Genomic DNA, 24,939 nt, shown 5'->3' on the forward strand with positions numbered 1-24,939 from the left:
AAAAATCTTCAACACCAAGAGATATGAAAAAAAGATTGTTTTCAATTCCAAATTTCTTGCTTGCTCTCTTAATAGCTTGGTTTTTTCCCTCCTGTAAGAAGACACATCTAAAACAACCTATAAAATAAAAGCAGCCAACAAAGAAGAAAGAAACTGAAGAGCAGAAAAAGTTTCGTGTCCACTCTTCAGAGTGGGCTTAGCAGTTCCCAGCAGACAGAATACATGGCACACACAATGAAATGAGCTTCAATATTCTTGAATCAATGAAAAACAATTGTGCTTGAACTTAAAGTAGCTATTATAATTTGTTTTTTTGAGTAGGGAAGCTTTATGATGCCATTTCATTATTTAAACTAGAAGGGTACACCTTGGACACCACAGGAAGATGTCAAATTCAAAAGTTGGAATATATTAAAATTAGAATTTATTATTTATTAAGTAAATAAAATACTGATGTATTTACATACATTCATTTATATGGGTCCAACTGATACACTGCAAAATTTATTTTCACTTTTAATCCAACCTCAAACTTGGTATCCAGCACTTGAAGGAAGTAAAACACTGGAGTCAGCAAATAATGAGGGTTTACAAAAGTTATCTGCACATGCTTTTCTTAAAACACCTGGCTGGCATTACAAGAATATGAGCAAGAAACACCACTGAAAAATTCTAAATTAAAACTCCAACATGCCTTGCACCTGTACTCATTAATTCATAGAAAAGATGCATTGTAAAAAAAAAAATGCTCTTTTGCACCTACTCAACATTATTAGGATGGAAAGTAACCACTGAGAGCAAGACTAATAGAGCTTTGCACCATCAAAAGCAGAGATGCATATTGATCCCAGAGCCTATCTGTGCCCAGGTGCAGGTTTTAATTTAAACCATAATTTACTTACTGAAGCACAGACAAGTGTTTATTACACATGTTAAAGACTTGACTATTAATATGCTTTAAAAATGTTGTCTGGCAATTAAAATAAAACACTAATCTTCAGACTTGAAACACACAGTTAGTTTGGCAGCAAAATGACACTGCTCTATCCAGGCAAAACAGACAAATCCCAATGATTAAGTGCACCAGTCATTCTGATAGTGCAATGGAAAGTGGGATAAAAGGAAAAGAACAATGGAAATTGGGATAAAATACAGTATAGGTTTTCTACAGGCAGATAATATCCATATGGTGCAACATCTGTCTGAAATACTGAATGCCTGAGACAAAGGGGACTCTGCAGAGCTAATTTGGGCTCTTCTAAAGCATTCAGCATGGTGTCACAGGAGGTGCCAAGGTGCAAGATCTGTGATTAATGCCATGACCAGAGTGCAGATAAAGAGCACATCACCCACTTGCAAAAGATGAACAAGCTGAAAGGACATCAGCTCCTCCAGGGCTCACAGAAGCATTTAGCTTTTTAAGAGGTGTGAATTCATACTAATGCAGAAAAGAAGGCTGCTTATAAATGTCACTAAAATAAACAATATGGAAGCTGTCAGTAGCTTATATTGGAATAAGATAAATCAGAAATAGATCAACACCTTGAAAACTGGGCTAATAGAAATGAAGTAAAATGTAGCACTGAGTAAGATGACACATTGATAGATAAATGTGTTTCCACTATGAGTAAGGGAATAATCAGTTGGATCTGACAAAGGATGGGAAACAGCCAAGTTTGATCACAACAGTCTGGGAAAGAACAGGACTGAAAGCAGCAGTAAGGGCATTCAGTCACTGTGTACAGTATGGTAAAAACACACCTGACAGCCAGCACACTATTCCTGTATCCTGCACATTTACACACTTAAGAGTGTTTGTTTGAGATGGGAAGGAAGATGCTTCAGCAGCTTCTTGAGGACAGAAATCTTGTAAAGGACCCAAATTTCATGCCCCAGCAATCTGAGTAATGAACAACTGCTCCCTTTTGCCAGCTAGAGTAAAATGATTTGATGACTCAGAGTTCTTTCCCATCCTATGCAGACTTCTTATGGCCAAACCAGAAAAAAGCCATCTTCACTCATCACCCCCCTCCTCAGCTTTCACCACCCATAAAAACAAGGATTTCAACAAAACAATGCTTCATTTTGAGGGAAAGGCAGTCACAGCTGATGGCTTTGTGGTTGTTCTGTATCCCCATAGCTGCTCTATATCCCCACAGCCATTCATAGGCAAGGGAATTCTGAAACTGGCACATACTCAGAATCGTCAAAAATCTTTCTGACTTTCCATCCCTTGATGAGATGCGACATTCTGTACAGTCAGAAACAGAGAAATTACCAGATCCAGTCTGAATCATTCATGTACATTGAAAATTACCAGACCATTCATGTACTTTGAACAGGTGGCACAAGTACAAAGAAAAATAAAAATAACACACCACCTATTTTAAACTATCTTTAATATACTGCTGGTGATTGCCCTAAGTCCAGCTGATTCATGTGTAGAACAGGAAGAACCCTTTGCAGTCTATTAACTTTTCCATATGGTGAGCAGTTTGCCTTACACAGCTTGCTCCTCAAAACTCTAAAAATGGAACTGTTTTCCTACCCCAGTGTTATGACACAGGAACTCTGCTGATCCAAATGGCAATTAATATAAAAAGAAGTAAAGACAGAAAGCCAGCATTCTGAATTAATACCTCAGTATGGGATGGGAATCCAAGGGCTCCATGTCAAGGTTAAAACAAGCAGTGTCTGTTTGGAAAAGCCACATGGACACAACTGAGGCAGCTGAAGAGTGAAACAGCTCTTTAAAAGCAAAAACAAGCAAAAACAGTTACATCTGCCAGTTCCTTCAGAGTTTCAGATCTAAATTGCTCTTGGAAATAACACAGCCAATAACCAAAAATTGATTTATTTTAAGATTAATATTGTAGAATTTTCATTACTTGAAGTTGTAAAATTGTAGTACAGAAAAGTATGAGACACTGGGTAGTTTTATTTTCTACTCAAATAGAGGAAAGAAATTTTTGTAACCATACCATTTCAAACAATTTTTGTTTTTCAGGCTTTGGTGCTTGCTTGACACAAAGGGAATTTCTAACAAACTAATGGGCTTCAATAGAAATGAGCTTTCTGGTAGGTAAGAACTGCTATTCCTAAATTGAATGCTGATCTTATTCTGTATTTCCTTGTTAATACACAGAAAAAGAAAAAAAATAGCAGCTTTTTTACTTTCTAGACTTGCTTGTCACAGCATTGTGCTTCTTACTAATGAGGACTGGAGGAAATCCTGCCATGTTACTTGTATCAAACACAGGAACATTATGATTTAAAAAAAGCCATTTGAGTTATACCACTAATCCTTAAACTGGGGGGATTTTGTGTGTCATTACAACCCAAAGTGGATGACAACACTATTATATGAATGGCATCTTGTTTGTAAGATCACAGCACACACACAGTTGGTCAGGAATTCCTAGAGACAAATCCATGTCAAAGATTCCCACACCACCACCCAACAGCTCAAGCATCCCAGCTACACACTAATTGGAACACATTTCCCTGCAAAGATTTGGCTATGAATATTCTTATGTATCTGATTGGCATTTTTGAATTTCAGCTCATTTAAAATTCAAATGTGTTTAAAGCTTTATTCCTGCAACAAAAGCACACAGGGAAAAAAGTCATCTTTGGAAATCAACGCTCTATTTCTTTGCATCATCAGTACACCACAAAACATAGGGAATAGATGGGGGTAGCAATACCTTCATGTTTCTGTAGTGCTTGTACAACATTGGGCAGCTGATTGATAGCCTGGAACATCCTGTAACAGTCTTGTAAGTTTGCTGCTTGTCTCTGAAATTTCTTTGCCAGCCGGTTGAGGTCTGGAAAGCGACGTAACAGATCTTCCTGGAGGCACTGACGTAGCTCTGGATCCATCACAAAAGCTTCAACCAAATTCAACCTACACGAGAAATTCATAACCATGATTAGCATGGCACAATCTGTCATTCTTTTATGTCATCAGTTATCTGACAGTTTCTATCTGTACTTTCTCGGTTTAAAAAAAAAAAAATCCAATGAAAACAGGACAGACAACACACGAGCTGAGAAAGCAAGGAGATTTAACCCATGTCAAGCTTCTCTAGTTTTGAACAGTCAGGGTTTCTAATGAACAGCAATTGTTGGTATTTGCCATTATTCCAAGTGCAAATACCAACATCTATCCTGTAGGTAAAGCTGACTCAGAACTGACTTTGAGATTAATCCATTGCCTTCACGAGCAAAAAAGTCTTCTAGCAGTCTATGGAAGACGAGGAATTAAGCAGGAAAAATAACCCCTCTGCTGGCAAAGTTTATCTCCCTGTGGTCAAGGCCAACATGGACACTGCACTGTGCAAGCCTGGAGCACAGAATGGGATGTGACAGTGTTCGCAGGGGTCCAAGGATGAGGGAAGAGATGAGGATCTGACTCCATGTTTCAGAAGGCTGATTTATTATTTTATGATATATATTATATTAAAACTATACTAAAAGAATAGAAGAAAGGATTTCATCAGAAGGCTAGCTAAGAATAAAAAAAAAGCAGGAATGATAACAAAAGCTTCTGTCTCGGACAGAGAGTCTGAGCCAGCTGACTGTGACTGGCCATTAATTAGAAACAACCACAAGAGACCAATCACAGATGCACCTGTTGCATTCCACAGCAGCAGATAATCAATGTTTACATTTTGCTCCTGAGGCCCCTCAGCTTCTCAGGAGGAAAAATCCTAAGGAAAGTATTTTTTACAAAAGATGTCTGTGACAACGGGAAGGCACCTCTGGGTCCTGACCACTCCAAGCCCTGCTGAAAGCAGGGTCCCAGCTACAGCCAGCTGCACATCCTGGGTATCCCCAGGGATGGTCCCAGTGTCAAGCCCTGGAACAGAGCCCTTGTGAGTGACTGCATGCCCCTGAGCCTGGCAGCTGGGTGAGTTCTCAGTGCACCACACTGTTCCGACCTAGCCCTGCTTTCTGAGATGTAACAGGGGACAGCGACAGCTCCAGCCACAAGAAGCAACATTTCCTGCTCTTCCCGTACCCAACCACCTAGCTTATCTATTGCAAAAGCTTACTGGGTTAGCCAGCAACAATTTTCCCTCTGTAAATCCATGCCAACTACTTCCAAACCACTGTTTGCCTCATGGCAGGCATTGGGGGACTGCATTCTCACCAATGAGGGTACTGTCTGCCAGCCTTGTCATCCCTGACTCCCAGCTTGCCTTCCCTTGCTGTTATTCCCTGACATTTTGGTTTGGTATTTTGTTGGGAGTTTTTTTCTTTTTGGCTTTTTTTTTTTTTAAGGAATGGGGGCCTTAAAATTGTGAAATAAATATTCTTTAAGTGCTCAAAGCAAGCATAAATCTCAACAAGAAGTGACAGAGCATTAAATTGTATTTCTCCACTAGAATGAGAACGAATTTTCATGCATTTTTTGGGGTTTTTGCATCAGTTAATATTGTCATCTCTACACATTTGGCATTTGCTGTTAAAAAAAGAACTCAGATATTGTTAATTCTGGAACACTGGGAAGGTCAGTGTTCTTTGATCACACTTTCAGAACACCAAGGAAGAGCTCTGCCTCCTTCAGAGACCTCCCCACATTACATACTGTGCTGATTTCTGGTTAATAATATCTATCAATATCTTTGCTTCAGCAGAGAGATTAATTTTATCTAAAGACATACAAGCAAGGAAAGGACAGCTTCCACCACATTATTCCTGCTGCTTTGCTTACTGACAGAAAAATGCATTTGTTTCAATTACAGTAACATCTGCACTTGCAAACTGCATTGGAAATTACAATTTTTTGTCATTCTGACAGCAGCGATCTCTACATTACACACTGCAGTGCTGTGCAAGGTGCCAGACACTGGCAACACCACACAGGGGTTAACACAGTCCACTGCTCCAGGTAATTAGCAAAGACAGGTAACAAAGGCTTTGGCTAAAGCAAGACAAGAGGCAGAGAGCCCTGGACAGGTAGTGGTACATTTCTGTATAAAAAAAATTTCCTTCTGGTTCAAAAAGTATTCTATTCCCACACTCCAGTGAATCTTCTGTATTATACTCAAAAAAAAATCAATGAAAAAGATGAGAGAAGGATCCTACCTTTATGCTTATCCATTCAACTACAGCCTTAATACATAAATTGAGAGATTGACATTACTGACACATAAGGGTGCTTTACCTCCAAAAGAAACATTAAAGTTTCAGCATGTACACAGAGCTTGTCAGAAACAGACAGGAAAACAATGAAGATACCTACTGCAAGCACACAGAACAGGAATTGTATGAGAAACATCATAAAAGCCAAGCAATTTTCCATTCTGATCCCTGCTGGTGTTTCTGAACATGATTTTTAGCTTTCAGACTTCTGACAATGGTTTGGAGGAATAACAAGAGCTACACAATCTCACCACAGCAGATACACTGCCATGCTTATCACAAATCCCTTCCATTTACCCAGCACACATCACTTAGGGCTCACATCACAAACTCTTCTCTCAGAAGTGCCAGCAGCCACCAGTGACCAAACACAGCTTTTAAACACCAGATATTGTTTAGATATTAAGGGGGAAAAGCACTAAGAACTGAACCAAACTAAAGACACCTGACACGACAGCCTAAAAATGAGCCAACTAACCAGATGTGCTCCTTCCCCACAAGGGATTAGAGAAGGAACCCACTTGCCAACATGAACCTCCCCACAGGAACAAAGCAGCTTGGCCATTTTTAGTCCTGTAATCTGGAAATTTGGCAAAAACAAAGCAGGATTTATTATAAACTTCTCCATTTAGCACACCCATGTATTCCTGCTGTTACCTTCCCTGTTCTTCAGCAGTTACAGTCATGGTAAACACACAAGAGGTTGTACTGTCCTGATGTTATGTCCTCTCACTTCCCAGGTATTATGCAATACTTGTCAGCTTATTTACTATTTCTCCATTATCAAAATACCACCACACCATCAACCCATAAAGAGGAACTAGTTGCAAAAATCTTCACGTTTTATTATGAGGAAAATGGCATGAATTTCTGGTTTAAAACCATCTTGCTTCACTTAAAAAAAACCTCAATATTACTTCACTTTAAAAAACCACCAGGAAGAAAGCCAGACACATTTGGAATGTTTATCCATTATCAAAGTGAATTTTAATCCAGAGAAATACTATTCCTGCCTGCAGCAGGAAACAAGAGTTTTCTGGGTTTATCCAACCTGCTGAAACTGCTGACTACCCCATGATTTCAACTTTGAAATTTCAAGTATAAAAACGACTTCTTTTTCTTATTTTGATGACCAATTTCACACATGCAAGAATGTGCAAAATTCAAGTTCACCATTAACATGAGATGCTATCTTGCCCTCTCATGGCTCATGTTTAAAGTCAGAGAACTTCAATTTTCCTCCAAGAGGTCCTTAGAAAATCAGTAATGCTAGCATACAGATACATGCACAGAATCACTTCTGAAAACTTACTAAATTCTGCACAGCTGCTGCAGGTCATTCTAGAACATCCCAAGCACAGGTTCTGTAGTCTTGAGCTCATCTTTACCAGGATCTAGGGGGTTTTCCCCCATTTGTGCCTTTTGCACAAATAAACCCTTCACTTTCATCCCACAACTTCCTCACCTTTTTCAACAGCCTCTTGGATAAGACCTGTCAAAGGCATTTTGAAAGCTCTAATTTATTTCTTTCCCCTCCTCTTTTGTCCACAATGACAAGTTCAGAGTTCTCAGATCAGCATGAACAATTTTCCTCTGCCAAAACCATGATAATTAGACTAACATTTCATGACCTTCCTGGTACTGTTCTATCTCCCCCCCCTACATTTGCCAACCACAAAGATACATCTGACAGGTTTGTGCTCATGCCACATTTTGCATAACAATTTTCTGTTGGTAGGAATGCATACAAGGCTGCTGAATGGAAAGGTAATGCAACCATAAGTCATGAATAATGATCACACGTAATAATGAAATCTAAGGACAGATTGTTTTTAATATAAAGTTCAAGTAAGGGGAGAAAAAAAAGGAAATACAAAAAGGAAACAAATTTTAAAATCCAAGAAAGTGTAACCAAACAACAGCTGACAACACTAGATAACTCATTTCTGCCACACAGCCAAAAGGAAAGGAAAATAGGGAAAAGCTTTCCACTTTAAATCTAAGGCAGCACAGTCAAGATGACAGAAACAATTATAAGTAGTGAAACCACACTAGGACATCAAGGAAATCTGTTTCAAGACAGTTATTTAAATCTGCAAAACTAGAGAACAAGACTGAAGCAAATGTAACAGCAAATCAGCACAAGTGCTTTTCTTTAATTTGGAAACAGTAACCACCTTTTATCCCTGCTAAGCACAACCACGGCTGTTTACCAGCTTTGAATTCTGTGCTCTCACAAGTGTCATTAGGGTTAGTGTGCCCTGGGAGACAAAGAGAGGAAAAACCCCACTCATCTCCACGTTTCTGCTGGATATTCCAACTCAAAACATTCCATCTTTCCCCCAGTTTTACTGTTAATTAGAGGCATCTCTTGAACCAGCTTCTGACAGAAGGCCAATGTACCACACACACACAGAAAAAGACAACAAAAATTTGGGGTTTTTTTCAATCTAATATATGTCACACACTTGCCTGAGCCTCGACAGGCTGCTTCCATTCCACTGATGTCTGCACCACATCTGACATCAGAAGAGATTTCTGCCTCCCTGGATACACCTGTGCAGCATTTTCCACCACCATTTTAAGGCGCCTCAACACAGATGATGTCAGGAGGGTTTAATTCTACTTCTAGATTTTTACACAGCTAAATATCAAAGTTTAAGTTAGTAGGAAAAATAGCTTAAGAAAATAGGAAAATAGAAAAAAAAATAGGCATGAACCATGTGAGATTTGTATACAGATTTTTATGAAGAAAGAAAAGAATTCTGCGTGTAGAAATAATAACTAAACTAACAGACTAAAATAAAAGACCACAGTTAGAAGGAATAGAGTATTTATAATGCCTGAGCAGGATTGGCCAGCAGGGGAAAAAAAACCACAAAAAAACCCCCAAAAACAAAACAAAACACACAAAAAACCAAAACATAAACAAAACAAAAACCAAACAAACAAAAAACCAAAATAAAGAAAAAGAAAAAAACCCAAAACAAAAACAAAACCAAAAAAAAAAACAACAAAAAAACCCCAAAACCCAACTAACCAGTGTGCAATAAGATTAGTTATAAAGCACCTAGAATTTTATTCTCTCCTCCACCAACATCCTACAAAACCCTGGACAGCTCTGCACCTCTCTGTCCATGCAGCAAAGAAAACATGTCCCTCAAGCACCTCTGCTTAAAAAAAGTACTCTGAGTTTTTTTTCTATCATTTCTTGAAACTGGGATCCATATGTAATCACTAATACATATTTAATAATGAGTAATAAATATTTAGTTATTACTTCAGGGTAGTGACTCTAAATCCCAATTACTCATAGATGTTTTCAGAAAAAAAAACACTGTACTAAGAATTCCACATAACACATGGGGAAAAGTGTTAATACTGAAATAAACTAGGAATGCCCTCTCTTACAGGAGAAGCTGACTTACTTTTAAGAAGACTTTAAAGTTTGTAACTCCCCTGACTATCTAACAGCTGAGTCTTCTGAAGAACATAAATTCTCTGCCTGCAAATGAATTTTTTTGACTGTAGATTAAGACCAACCTTCCTGTACCACTGTTCTACTTGATTATGCAGAATTTTAATCAAGAAATACCACTTACAAAAGCAGCATATTAAGGACTGCTTCAAAATACACTGAGACTTTCATCTCACCACGAGTTTCAGAATACGCACAGCTGTATCAGTTTAATTTCATATTTTAATTTCATATTTTCCTTATACAAAGGAAAGTGGAAAAACACCTCACATACCATTATTTTGTTTCCCTCAGGTTTCTCTCAAACTCAGATCTCTTCTTAAACCAATGCAGCCAAAGCAAATCCTCCCTGGACATGCTTAACCTAGACATGTAAAATGATACCCACCACCGTACCTGCTCTAATTGGGTTTTCTTTTTCACACAAGGCACACAGTATTTTAACACCCTGGAGGTACCCCAGACTACAGCAAGTTGCTGTAGTAGATAAATATTTCAAATTCTTTTTTTCCAACCAGAAATTTTTTCCCAACCAGAAATAAGCAAGGCACTGTCCCCTAAGCTCCCTTTATAAACCTCTCCTGGTGACCAAGTCATTCCCTAAACAATCATTTCTCTCCCAAAAATCAGCCATAATCCAGTTTGCTGCCTCAGGTAAGCAGTAGAGACCTTAATTTTACAAAGCTCTTTTCATGCTAAAGAACTTCAGTATACTTTACAGTCCTTGAAGCATTAAGGCAGACACCTAAGATTGGCACATGGGAGACTAAATCAGAAATCCGAACCCTGATAACTAAAAATTTCTTTAGTAATTCAGCACACAGTAGCATAAAAATCACACTGACCACCCCAGGTCATTTTGCCTCAGACAATTAGAGCTGTTGCAGGCATTTATAAAAATAACATCCAAAATTTCTCAGACAAGCACAAAGAAATAACAATGCAAAATAGCTAGGCAACCCACGCATGCTTTTGGAAGTGCTTGGTTATGCATAAAAGACATTTTTTTATGAAACTAGAGCAGTCTTTGCAAACAATTAGAAATAAATGTAACACAAACCCTGAGGAATAAAGAACCAGCAGCTTTAGAGAGACTAATAGCATCAAAAGCCATTTTATTTTAGTCATACATCACAGGCTTAGGATCACTGATCTCAGTCCCCACTCAGCTCATACTGGAGCCTTTGCACAGCCAGAAGTTGCTCTGGTTTCTGGCAGCTCCAGCTGATGGCAACATTCACCCAAGCCACAGGAATAGCCTTGGAAGGGGCTCACAACAGGCTCCAGTTCCTTTGAAGACACTAGATCTGAATCCAGGTTTTTGATTCCCTAGGAACTCAGAATGTTGCTTTCTGGATGAGCTGTGCACACACCTCTCCAGCACTTCTTACATATGAGACAGAATATCCCAAGCAAGGGGTCAGAATCTTACTGCTGTTTTAATGAAATTATACCAATTTGGCCATCCAATATCATTCAGGGTCCAAAATCTTGTGTCTGAGTATCACAAGCTGTTCAGCAGAGCAAGCTCTCCTCCAGCCCTCCCAAATTTGCATGGACACACAAGGGTCTATAAATTCAGAAACAACCCAGGCAATCCCAAGACACCCAGGTGGGAGGCTTGTGCTCAGGTATTGAAGACTTCTCCCTGCTGTCTGCCAAAAAAAGAGCAGCCTGCACCTTCACAGGGACTCCCCTCCATGTTAAATGGCTCAAAACCTTTCCCACCCACCCCTGCCCAAACCTTGTCATTGTTTGCTCCTGCCACATGAGCATAAAGTTGGTTTTGTTTCTGAATGTTACTGTATTATTAAATTACTTCACAGCTTCCCTCCCTGAAAACCACTGTCACGACCTAAACACCCCCAAAAAGCTACACTAAAAGATAACTGCTTACAAAAGACAACTTTGAAGATGACAGTGAAGAAGTAGAACAGTGTATATTCCTCCTCAATCCAGAATTTGAAGTGCATTACAGTTTTATGTGAGGGATGTGAAATTGCAGGCTTTTAACAAATAGGAAAATATTGTATCATACAGTAGATGAACAGACACAGCAAACCCAAAGGAACAAAGAACCCCAGGGGGATGCATTTCAGAGTTCACCAGTGATGCCTGTGTTCTTAGAGAGACAATGCTGCCACCCCAGCAAGGTGACAGCATTCCTTGGACTCTGATCACCTCTGCAGCTTCTTAAAAGCTTTTGCAACCATTCACAGTTCTAGACCCAAACAGAGTACCAAAACTTGCCCTCTGCTGAAACAAAAGTCAGAGAGACCAAAGAGGAGCTGGCTCAGGGCTGCAGCTGGAGCTGTCCTGCTCTGTCCACAGCCCAGCCACAAAGTGTGGAGGAACAAAACCTGGGAGAGGCACCTGTGGCCACCTCAGCTTGCCACTGAGGGAGATGCTCCCAGCTGCAGCCCCTCCTCAAACTGTTCCAGATTGCAAGGCAAGATGTTTTCTATTACCATCTGTATGGCAGTTGTCTTTTGTCAAGTGGGCAGTTTGCCTTAGCTCTCTCTCTGAGTGGCCACAATCACTCCTTCCTCAGGAAGGGATATCTGCTGATAAGAGGCTGTTGAATGTCACTGCATGGCTGATAAGAACTACAGCATCCCATTGGGAGATGCTCCACCCAGAGGGAGGAGCCAAGCATTGCTACCTGGATATAATCCAGAGGTTCTGAAACACCAGCACAGCTTCTCCACTGGATTCCCCAGAGGAACAGCAGCTGCCTCTCCTTCCAGTGGATCTTCAGAGGAAGAATGCATCCTTCTCTACAGGATCCCTGCTCCAGCAGAACCACACCTGACACTCCAGGACGACTGCAGCCACAATTCCAATGGGACTGCTACCAATGCCCTGACCCACAGGGTGTCAGGGTGGGTTCTGACTCTGTCAGTGCTGTTCTAGTGTCCTGCATTGGTTATTTTATCTTTTTATTTTTCTTCCCTATTAAAGAACTGTTATTTCCTGCTCCTATATTTTTTGCCTGAGATCCCCTTAATTTAAAATTTATAGCAATTCAGAGGGGTGGGAAGGGTTTATATTCTCCATTTCAGGGGAGGCTCCTGCCTTCCTTAGCAGACTCCTGTCTTTCCAAACCGAGACACAAACATGCATCTTCATTTGCTGTGGCTGGGTTTGCTCTTCACCTCTGGCTCCCTTGAAGCAGCTGACCCTGGGGTGGCCCTGCCAGCTGTGGACAAGCCCAGCTGTGTCCTGATGTTGGCCTGGAGTGGCTGGGAAATGATGCCCTCAAGCCCCAGTCCCAGCAGCACTTCCAAGGTGGCAGAAAGCAGCACTGCCACCAGGAGAAGTGTGAGGTAGGGCTGCTACCCACTGCTCTCCCACCTCCATACTCTCCCCATCAGATTTTAAATGAACTAAACCAAGGATCTACCTGCAGGCAGGGATCTGAAGCCCTCAGAAAGCATTTAGCACTAACAACTGCCTTTCACTCCACTGTGACAGTGCAGCTCCTCAGAACCCACTCCTACTGTCCTTTAATCTTAAATGTAACTCCAAGAGTCCACGAATATCCTGTTTTTCACAGCCCTGCTGAAGTCTAATCCCTTGTAATACGGACTGCAAGGTTTGAAGAGCAGCTTTAGACCCTAGGAGAGCCACAGAAATCAAACTGCACACACTTTCCAGAGCTCTGGGTACACAGAGTGCTACTAAGCAGCTACACAGATCAGGCTCCCTGCTGTTAGACCTGTAATATTCAACAATGTAAGAGAAAGCCACAGTCAAACATCAGTCTCATGCCTTTTCTAGTATCCCTAACTAGTCCCTAAGCCATCCTACCATGATAACAATAATGGATATTTCTAACTTCAGGACAGTCCATTTACAGAAAAATTTTATAATTCAAATAAATGCAGTGTTCCAAACAAACAGAGTTCACTCTCCTGTAGATCAATTATATTTATATATTTATATATGGATCAGGGAAGCAACAGACTCTTTACCACCTTACATGAATTTCTGAATACACTCTGAGTATTATGCCAAAGGCTAGAGAGCAAATTAAAGCCCTGGGATTCTACTGGAGTACCAGGCACAAAGTAACTACTTTTTATGAAAATCAAGCATGAAATTTTTTTACAGAAATCAAGCATTGAAAACTGCATGTATTGACTATGAGGCAAGATAATAAGATCAGAATAAAAAATAAGAGAGGATTATCAGGAAAAGCAGTTAAAATAACACTGGGTTTTTTTCCCCACAAGATACTTATCCAAGTCCGACATTACCAATAATTCACTATCTTTCCACAAGTGCTTATGAACTTTCTGACCTCAGCAGGTCAAGCAAAGTAAAGAAGAAAACAATTCTTCAGCAGAAAAATAAAATACTTGGTCTTAATTCTCATCAGCAAAGTACCACTTGATGCAATTAAGACTTTGCTCCTGAAGCAGACTGCAGCAATATTTTTAGAGCCTGAGGGAAGTGAGTGCCTGGCATCATGCTGAGGAACATGAAATAAAGCAGCACCACAGCAGCAGAGCTCCAGCCAGAACTGAGGAGCAAGTGCAGGACTGGGAGGCAGGCACAGAAATTCCCTACAAGGAGAAGACAGAAGGAGAAGGAAGAAGAAAGGAGAAAGAAGAAGGTGAGAGGAAGAGAAGGAGGAAGAGACGGAGGAAGACGAGAAGAGAAGAGAAGAGAAGAGAAGAGAAGAGAAGAGAAAGGAGAAGATGAAGAAGATGAAGATGATGAAGATGAAGAAGTAGAGGAATTAGAGGAAGAAGAGGACTCTTTCCTTCATTCCCAAGGCAAGGCTGGCAGCAGTGCCCATTAACCAGCCCCCTGCCCATGGCCAGGAGCTGTGAGCTGTGTTTCACAGGGTGCAGAGGGGACCTGCAGGAGCATTTCTGCAAGCAGGATGTGACCAGAGCTTGCCAGGGCTGTCACTGCTTCCCTCCAGGTGAGACTGAAGGTCCCCCATGCCCTGCAGCAGGAACACAGAGACATCTCCCTGCCACCACCTCACGGCTGGGACTACTCCACATTCCCACAGCAGACCAGCCCTGGCTCTACAAAACTCGGGTCCTGAAAGTATCAGAGCATTTAAAACAAGGAGTATTGCTCCTGTCTAGAGTCTGAAGAAACTTTCATACACCTGTTCATCCAAATTACAACAACAATCACCCCAGTCACACCTCAAACCAGAACCAGAGGTCTCTTATTTCCCACTCCTCAGCCTGGGTGTGTTACACACAGTACCAGTCACTATCTGATAGACAAGGAAACCAAAATATTACTTTCTCTTCCCAAAAGCTGGATTTGCCCAATAAGAACAAAGCACTTTTTAATTATTACCAAGAACTGCCACTCAAACTAGTTTTATATAACAGCACAAATCTAAAGAGATTTGATTCCCCTCCTCTTTCACAGTTAAGGAATAACAAAATTATTATCCCTAATGAATTAAACAGCCAGAAGAGGAATTGAAGTTAAGGAATTCAAAATTATTATCAGTTAAGGAATAACAAAATTATTATCCCTAATGAATTAAACAGCCAGAAGAGGAATTGGCATACAAAGGGGAAATTCTCACCTTATAGTAAATCACTACTTCACAGAATGATAAACAAGTCTTCCCAACTTTTAAACATGCATGTTTATAGAAGAAAAAAAAGGGGATCTACCAGCAAAGTTGAATTTTGAATATTCAATACAGCAAATCCTCTCCTACCTCAAACCCCATTGCAACCTTGCTGGACTAAACAGTCTCTTACCCTCAAGACAAAAGTGATAGGAGGATAGCTCATAAAGCAAGAAATAACTCCTGAAATCTTTGTCAGAGATGTATATTTTGTCTTCCCAATGTTTATTTTCATGCATATATATGGTCTTTTTCATAAAATTTTCATTGTCTGTTTTCTGTAGGAGCTAAAAATATTCTAATAGCATCTTCACAGCTAATTAGTCAGGAAAGCAGCAGGTTTATTGAGCAATGGTAGTGCACAGCTCCATTTCACAGACTCACTATTCCAATCCAAGGATAGGCAGATATCCATTCTATCCTCCTGCAGCAAGTTTGGCAATATAACTCACAACATAAATCAACTGGCATAATCTCTAGAACAGTCAAAGTGCCAGCACAAAGCAAACTCAATTCAGATTATTAAATCTGAACAAATCCTGGCTTCTGGTACTTGCTGACCTGAACTTAGGATGTTCATGAGCAGCTCATGGACCAGCTGCAGAGCAGCAAAAGGATTTCATTTTGGATGATAACTTTCCTCACTTTCTCATGGACTATTTTTCATCAGGTGAACAAGCCAAATCAAACTGATCTTTAGCTGAGAGACAAAAAAAAAAAAAGTTAGTAGGAGGGATGAAATGCCCCTTTTGGCAACTGCTGAGTTTTTTGGATTATCTGCTATCAAACATGACACCTTTGGTTGTTTAAGCATTATAAACTCCCCATCACAAGATGAAGGAGTCAGCTACAGGAACACCAGTGCCAATTACAAGGGAGCGGGTGGCCGTCCACAGCTAGGGAAGCAAGACTGAACCGTTTGATTTAAAGAGATTTTAAGTGCGAGCCATCCATGCAACAACTCAGGGCCACAGGCTGCTGCATGGTGCACAAGAGTCAAAAACAAATGAAAAACTTTGACACTAAATCCTGAAGACCCAAGAAACCCTACATACAGCACAGAGAGCGTGAGCCAAGTGTCAAGGCCATGAAGGCAAAAAGATCCTAATTTGAATAAAGACAAGAGCAACACAGTATTTAGGCTTGCAGACAAAACAACTGCCCATCTTTTAAGAACTCCTAATGAACCTCCATTTCTTATATGGTAACAAAGGACAATGAAGAGGATGGAGCAAGGACTCACCAAATACAGTCATGAGCACCTTCATTAACCCCACAGAGTGAAACTGCTCCACCCAAAACCTGCCAGAGCCACCCAAGATGGAAAAGCAGCAGAGGCTGTGTCCCAGCTTAATGCCTTAAACCATGGAGGTTTTCCCAGTCTTGCTTTTTAATTAAATATGGTATTTTGGGATCCAGTTATAAAAGTGTATTACTGCATGGTCTTCAAAGAATAGAGTCAGCTGAGGAAAAGGTATTTTCATTATTATTTTTTTGTGCTTTATTCCTTACAAGTTTCCATACATTATTAAAATTAAGAGGTTACATTTATTACACTACTCCATCAACCTTAATACCCTTTTAAACTGCTAACTTGTGCATTTCTTTAAGCTTGTGCAAACTCAGAGCAAACTGAACAAGTTCTATTTCTCAGCTGTCAAAAAACAAGTATTTCTTCATTTGCATTCATTCTGTACCAAAGAAACTCAAAGCTGTATGTCAATAAAACCATTAAAGACTCTTATAATCCTCACACATGATAAATGAAAATTAAATTACAAGCCAAGACAAAATTTTCTTGCCAAGAGCTTCCATGCAGTGTCCTAACACGCCACCTTTCTAATGTTCTTGGACATAAATTAAGCAAAGCAGAAACAATAATGTGGTCACTGTTCTGTCACAGAAAACAAACCATATTCCTGTATCCAGTGTTCAAAACAGTGACTACCAAGGACACTGTTACAAACCTGAGAGCTTTGCACCTGTGCATATCAAGTTTCTATGCATAATGGAAACTTGAAGGAAAGAATACTCAAACAGATTCTAAGCACAATTTAACTATGGCAGTGCCTTTCACCTCATTTTGGCAGGATGAGAGCCAAAGAACAGTATGGCAGCTACAGATTCACATTTCCCTAAATAAATAGCAGTTTCATCATGTCTTACAAGTCTGAAAACCAATCTGACATTTCAATCAAATTTTAGTTTAATTTTCATTTCTGCTCAGCCTCAAAACTCAGACACAAAAGAAATGACTGAAAGCTTAATCCTTCTATTTATTTTGCACCAAGTGAGGACTTGTCAGGAGGAAGTGGGTGAGCTAGAAGTATCAATGAGGAGATACTATGACTACCTGCTCAGTGCTGCACCACTCAATGCCACCTATAATTTATAGATTTGTAACACTGATTGCTGATCCCTGACCCAGCAGACAAACGATCTGGATAACAGAATACAAACAAGCAGGATACAAACACCAACATTGTCTTTCTGAAGGTGTCATGAAAGGAGTCTTTTTTTCAGCTCCTCAGACAAGAAAACTAAAAATAAGTCTTTTTGCAACACAACAATCTAAGCCTTTGGGTAGGTTTTGAGAACCTGGGATTTTGATGGCAATTCCTTCCTGAAGACATGGCCTGTGTGATGTGTGCTTTACTAGCAGAGCTCCAGTTTAACGTCTCTAGGCAGCACTCAATGGCAAACTCAGTTTTACAAGCAAACCCAAATGAAAACAGAGGTCAATTAGTAGTTTTGAAAACAGTAAACATGGGTGAAGAGGGTTAAAGAAGAAGCATTGAGACCTTCAAGCTCCAAACATTTCTCTAGGGAACTTGGTGATAGTAACGTTTGGAATGACAAAGGTGACATTTTTTGAGGCTTACTGGAAGCCAACACTATTTTCATGTCACTGGAGTGACAACTTCTTTCATGGGAAATATTTATTGCACCATGATCTCCATGACAATAAGAAATCACATTTCTGTCGTCAAATCTGTTCAGATCCAATCTGTATTTCAGAAGCTCCCCTAGAGGCATTGGGACCACTCCCAGAGCCTAAAATGCATTTTGAAGAGGTAATTTAGACAAACCTCTGTCACAGACATCTTTACATGAAAAATCCTTTCCTTAGGATTTTTCCTCCTGAGAAGCTGAGAGGCCTCAGGAACAAAATGTAAACATTGATTATCTGCTGCTGTGGAATTAAACAGGTGCATCTGTGATTGGCCCATGTTGGATGTTTACAATTAATGGCCAATCACAGCCCAGCTGGCTCAGACACTCTGTCCGAGACACAAACCTTTGTTATTCATTCCTTTCTATTCTTAGCCAGCCTTCTGAGATGAAACTTTTCTTCTATTCTTTTAGTATAGTTTTAATGTAATATATATCATAAAATAATAAATCAAGCCTTCTGAATATGGAGTCAACATTGTCATCTCTTCCCTTAGCCTAAGACCCCTGTGAACACGGTCACAAACCTCCAAGCTGGTCACATCTTCCCCTCCCTCAGTGAGGACAAGGCCAGCACACACAGCTAACACAGCTGGGCTCACTCTGTGCCTCTGCAGAGGTCCTGACAAGCACCGGAGGTCTCTGCAGAGCTCCTAACCAGAACAACAAAAGCAACAAAGCTTTGCAGGGGCAGCTGCAGGTTAGAAAAGAACACAAAAGCAGTGAAACCTTAGCAGCAGAACAGCCCCCACTGGAACTGCAGGCCTCTGCTTACAGCCCTTGCTCAAAACAAGGCTAATTTCAGCCAAACACTGAGCAAGAACAGAGATCCCCTCACCTCTCTGAGCACACATTCCAGAGTCTGACCAGCCCCATGCCTCACCCAAGGTGCTCCAAGAGAGCCAGGGCCTTGGGTTATGCTTCTTCTTCTTCTTGTCTCAAGCAACCAGCTATGGTGGGGTTTTCTTTATTTTTTAAACAAATTGCTACTTAAATAATCATGATGCATGAAAATGTTCGACAAACTTGCAAGTTTTACCTTTCCAGCCATTTATTCACCTCGAGCTTCCCAAATGCATTACTTGCTGACTCTGCCAGAGACAGGGTTTGTTTCTACACTGTGGCCTCCATGCAGCATGATATTTAGAAACACAGGAGGAAAGCGCAAAATAGGCTTGGATCAGAGCAAGTGATGTTTGAGTACAGCCTTCAACTCCTCTGAGACCCCTGCATCTTCTCCATGGGACACAGGCACATAAGAGGTTCAACCACAGTATACATAAAGCATTAAAAAGGTGAGCTGGAATCTTTTATTTATGGGGTGGATAAATGTCAGATAGAGTTTATCCCAAATACAGAAAAAAAATTAAATATATTCAGCATGAACTCCCTTCTCAGGACATAACAGAACAAGCTCTATTTTACACTGTGCCACGTTCCTCAGACTCTCCAGTACCTGAAGAATAAACATGACATACTGAAGCTGTATTGCAGTCAATTTGGTTATGCAATTAATACTTGTATTTGCACATGCTGCCTCTGCGACTACATTTTAATTTCAAATATGCTGACTGTGAGACAAGGAGCAAGAACCTCATGTACTTGCCTTCTGAACACACCACACAGGAGAAGTAGGGCTGTATTGTGTATACTTATAACTGATAATTATTTTTTTAATCAACGAAAAACAGCTGGATGCTGGCAGAACCCCAAGTCTTACAAGACAGGCAGCTACCAGGAGCCTCTGTTTCCTCAGTTCTCATCAGGAGCTGCTCCTGTCAGTAAATATAATTTCATCTGAAGCATGTGCACCATGTACTTTAATTTGTGCTGTTACTGTATCAATAGTCAACATGGACTGCTGATTCAACTCTGTGTTCCATTTTTCCATGCAGGTTAACAGCACACTGCAGATTACAAACTACTGAAACAAGTGCATTCCTTTATCTCCAAAAGATGACTTGCACCACCTGCAGGTCTTAGCAGAGGGTTACAACAATCTAACTTTGTGGGGGGAAAAAAAAAGTAAAACTTTCAGACCAATTTTAGGCTACTGGGACAACAGTTAAGTCAAACACCTCCTGTATAAGCAAAACAGGAGGCTTCCTTCAAAACAGCCACTGAACATCAGTCCAGCTTGGAAAGTTCTGCTTGGTTTGAGGAGTTTTGCTCTGGTTAGTGTCAAATGGGGTTCTTAAACATGGCACACTCCGAGCTGAGAAACAATCAGGAGCTCCCCTTGATGACGAAGCAGATGTAAAGGAACAACAGTCCAGGTATTTCCCTCTCAAGGCACCTTATGCTCTAAACTGAGGCTTGCAATCCTTAAAGCAACCACAATATACTGTAAAGTCTTCAGAAAACAACTTGGCAACTGCATATCTTTTAAAAGATATTTAAATCTGTCAGTACATCTCACTAACAGCTTCTCTTATCATACTTGTTCCTTGGGATTAAAAAAAGAACAGTCCTACACCCTCTGAAAAGCATAAAGTTTGGGAGGATGAAGCTTACAATTAAATTACATTGCTTTTATCTCAGAGAATTGAGCTCATCCAGGTAGAACTTGAAAGCAAGATGCATTCAGACAGAATGCAATAAAGTGAAAAGGGTCTCTATGGCATTTCAGTGCCCATTAGCAGAGGTTAAAGCAAAGCACTTTTAGCAAATTGCAGCTCCAAGGTCTCTGCAGCTGGGCAAGATACAGCCCAGTGTATCTTGAGGTTATGAGTGGACTTCTCTCAAATTCATAGCACTTGAATATAATGACCTTTACAGCTTCACTAAGGGCTTAACTTTATTTAATTACTCCTCCTTTAAATACACCTCTTCCCACATGCAGCCAACATCAGCCACAGAGAATAGCAACACAAAGCACAGAGGTGACAGTAACTCTACAAAACAGGTCAAGTTACATTTTCTGCCTACAACTCAACTCTAGTTTATATTATAAAGAAAACACTGCCTCTTCCAAACTTGGAAGATTTCTGATGTACAGTAATAAGCAAACGTGCCACACAAAAGTTAAGATTTCTAATGTTTACTTTGACACAAGAAAATTACAATTACAAATTTTCAAAATTTTAAAAACAACAGAATCATAGAATTAAATTTGGTTCAGATATTAAGATCCAAAACTGACAGACACAGGTGATCTTGGGTACTTAGTCAAGAACCAACAATGAAAGCTTTTGTAACACATGAAGAAGTAAGATACACCATTCAACAAACCTGGGAACAAATATTTCAGTGTCACATTAACAACATTTCTAAGTGGGTTCTGATCAAGTCCCTACACACCATTCTGCAAATGATGAGGAAAGGTAGAGTAGAAAAACTTGTTGAAAAGAAGCAGAATAATTCAGTCTCCAGAAATCTAGAGAGAAAACTATCATCCTGATTTTGGCTGGCACAGAGTTTATTTTTTCTCAGTAGCCAGTGCAGTGCTGTGTTTTGGGTTTTGCCTCTCCTTCCCATTCCACCAGGGAGGTGAGCAGGCAGCTCTGTGCTTAGTGCCAGCTGGACTTAAACAACTACTCTTTGCATAACTTATTTAAATATCAGCACATCCAAGCCAAGATTTCTTTTTTTGGTAGCAGGGATCTGTGCCCAAGAGCATATACAGACATATCTGCAATGCCTTATCTGAAATATGAGCCTTAGAGAATCTATCAAAGTTAAATTCAACTTTATAGCCTCTTCTGCTTTGTCAAGATAGATTTTAACACACATTTTATAGTGCTGATTGCTAGAGCTGCATGAAATTTGGGTTTAGATCATTAAAATATAGTATATATAGGAGTAGTTTAAAAAAGTGTGTAACTTGTATTTGTGTGGTGAACATACTCAAGACAGACACACGCAGCAGGAACACTGCCTTTGCAGTTTTCCTCTCTGAGAAGGGTGGAGAATCATCTGTGCATTCTCAGCAGAGATTTACCAGATTCTCTAAGGCTTCTTATCAACTGATACTGTTATCTACTGGCAGGGCAGCCACACTGTGACAGAGGTCAAGATCAAAGAGCAGGAAAGAAAAAACCACCACAGTATCTAGGCATGATTAGAGTGACCTACTGTGACCAAACATAGCTTTCTTCTGGGAACAGGAACACATCACAACTGCTTAATTCTTTGGGTGTTTTGTTGATTTTTTTTTTTAACTGGTAAACTTGAAGTGACATCAAAATATTATTATACAGACTGAGCATTTGCATAGGAACAAAGTCAGTAAGTGGCTGCTGCACTGCCTTAGCCTGTAGCACAGCATCATTCAGATCATCTAAACATATTGCACCTCCTCTTTAAAATGTATAATTGTAGAAAGCACTTAATTTAACAGCCAATTTGCATCTCAAAGAAAAATATATTCAGCTCTAAGTGCAATGCATTACAGGGTAGCAGACAAAAGAATCCAACCACTACTGTTTCTTGGTTGTGGCATTCTGTGTTTTAAAAGAAAGGGCCTTATATAAAATAGTTACTAAAGTGTTTAAGTCTATTAAACACATAATATTGTTACCTTTCTTCAATTCTGGTCTTGTCCATAAGTGGTTGTTTGATCCACTGATTAACCAGTCTTTGTCCTTGAGGGGTTCTGCATTTATTCAGTAATCCAGCTAGAGACTGGGCAGAATTTGCATTTTCCACAGAACTCTGGAAAGAATGAAAGAAAAAAAATAAAGGAACAAAAGGAAAAAAAAATAGTTACTGAAGTTTGTTGACACTCAGTGAATGACACACAGCTATTTAGGAACAGAACATGTTTTTTTCCCATTAAACTTGGCACCCACCAAAAATGGTAAATGAAACAGGGCAGCACTAAAGTATTTACACTCTGGTTCCTGGAACATGGGAAGGAAGGAGTGGGTTTGTCTATTTTGGAGCCCATCCTGACTGAACAGCAAAGTTAAAAGTGTACCTAGTCATGGGGCAGTTTGCACTTTGAGTAGCAAAAGTGGAAATACATCTACGTATTTGCTAGTTTGCCCTTCTTAAGGTCAAAAATAAGGGGCCCTGCCCATCACAAAAAAGCAGGAAGAAATAAGATTTGAGTTCAAGGGGTTTGGTTTGAGAACTTTGGGATTGCTGAGGGAGGAACAACACAACAGAATCAGGCAGTGGGGAAGAACAGATACTTCAATTCTCTCAAGCTTCCCCAGATCATCTCTGCAGTGCTATAAACACCTCTAAACTTAGCTCTGTTCAAATTACAGTTCATTATCCATAATTCAGGTTTAATATTAGCTGGACTCCAGACAGCCTTTTGAGAATTTTTGTTGTGGTTTGATTTGGTTTTCGCACAAACAGCTACGAAGCAAAAATTTTGGTTAATATTGAGCAAACAAGTTCGTTTCAACTCTTGACTTTGAAATTAAAATCTCAACCCCCTCTACACAAGAAAAGCTGCAATTAAAACAGCAGGCAAACATCCAACCAGGAGTAGGTCTGGATGCTCCTGTATGTAGAACTGGAGTCACAAGAACAGGAAATGAATGCCATGAGAAGCAATACTGACACATTCAGTCCCTGAATGTGTATGGGTATATTCTAAAGTGTATGGGTATATTCTCAGTGTTCTGGGCAGTATGACATACTAAAAACTTCTGAATGTAAGAAAGTGTCACAGAACACATACAAATATTATACAAAAATTACCTACTTCAGCACATCCAGTGTTTAGAGTTACATTCCATCCCACCAACTGCATCTGCAGCTCCATAAGATCTTTACCTACACACCTCACAGAGCAACTCAAACTACAAAATAATTTGACTTTGCTTTACTTCTGTCCAAAAACCTCCACACACACATCCTACCATGCAAGCAGCTTCCTGCTCCATGGAAAAGCCTTTGTTCCAAGGCTCACAACAGCCCCTGAAAACACAGCAGCATATCTCCTATCACAAAACATGCAACACTTGCAAGGACTTGTGAAGGAATGTAGCTAAAACAGAACTTCCTAGAACATCCTCCATAAAGCTTGAGAAGAAATGTAATTTTTGCTTCATTCCCTAGAGAGGCACACAGCAGCAGGAAATTAAAAAAAAAAGAAAGAAAAAATTCAGAACACCTCTCTTCAGGGGCTAACCCAGCTCAGATGCTGAATATATGCTCTGTTTTCTTGCAGAAATTCCTCCAAAGTAAACAGGGGCCATAATCTGTCATATCTTCCTATAAACCTGAAATGCAAGCAGATTGGGTCCAAGCAAAGATTATTAAGCAGAGCTTACTAACATGGAAACAGAGGTGAAAAGCTGACACCACTTTTGAGTCCATGCTTTCCTCTAACTGCAGAAATGGGCAAAGCAGAAAAGCAGACTTGGCAGGAGGTATGAAGGAGTCTGTCAATCTGTCTGGATTTGTACAAAATGTGTGTAAAACAGGTAGAACTGACATCAAAACATGACAGTTAACATGACATGGTGCTTTCAGACTGTTCTCAAGTGCTGTCCTGTTCACTGCCAGCCCTCCCTTCCTGACACCACTGGCACTGCTTCTGTCATGTGTTACACGTTCCAGTAACACCATCTGAGGTTTGCATTCTTTTCCCAAGAACAGCACTACTGTAGCCACTTCCTACCTCCTTGATGATCCTCTCTCCCCTTCTACATGTAAAATAAATCAACAAGAAACAAAATTTAAAAGGTGGCAAGAGTATCTAAATGTTTAAAACACACACTGGAGGAGAGTAACTGAGAAGAAAGCTAAAATGTAGAAGTTGCCATTCAACAGGATCTGGGGAATT

At 40.1% G+C, this 24,939-nt stretch overlaps 1 protein-coding gene across 1 annotated transcript in view; it reads right to left on the minus strand.

The window, feature by feature from the left end:
* Positions 1 to 24,939, minus strand: part of MSH2 (mutS homolog 2) — a 48,802-nt gene that overhangs the window by 18,943 nt on the left and 4,920 nt on the right. Inside the window, exons 6-7 of the mRNA XM_054290185.1 lie at positions 22,714 to 22,847; positions 3,708 to 3,907 (exon numbers count right to left, since the gene is read on the minus strand). Of these exons, the coding sequence (XP_054146160.1) occupies positions 3,708 to 3,907; positions 22,714 to 22,847 (334 nt within the window). The remainder of the gene's footprint in view (positions 1 to 3,707; positions 3,908 to 22,713; positions 22,848 to 24,939) is intronic.

The sequence above is a fragment of the Melozone crissalis genome, unplaced genomic scaffold (assembly GCF_028551555.1).
Source record: "Melozone crissalis strain CALT ecotype California unplaced genomic scaffold, PUWL_Pcris_2 ptg000081l_1, whole genome shotgun sequence".
NCBI lineage: Eukaryota > Metazoa > Chordata > Aves > Passeriformes > Passerellidae > Melozone > Melozone crissalis.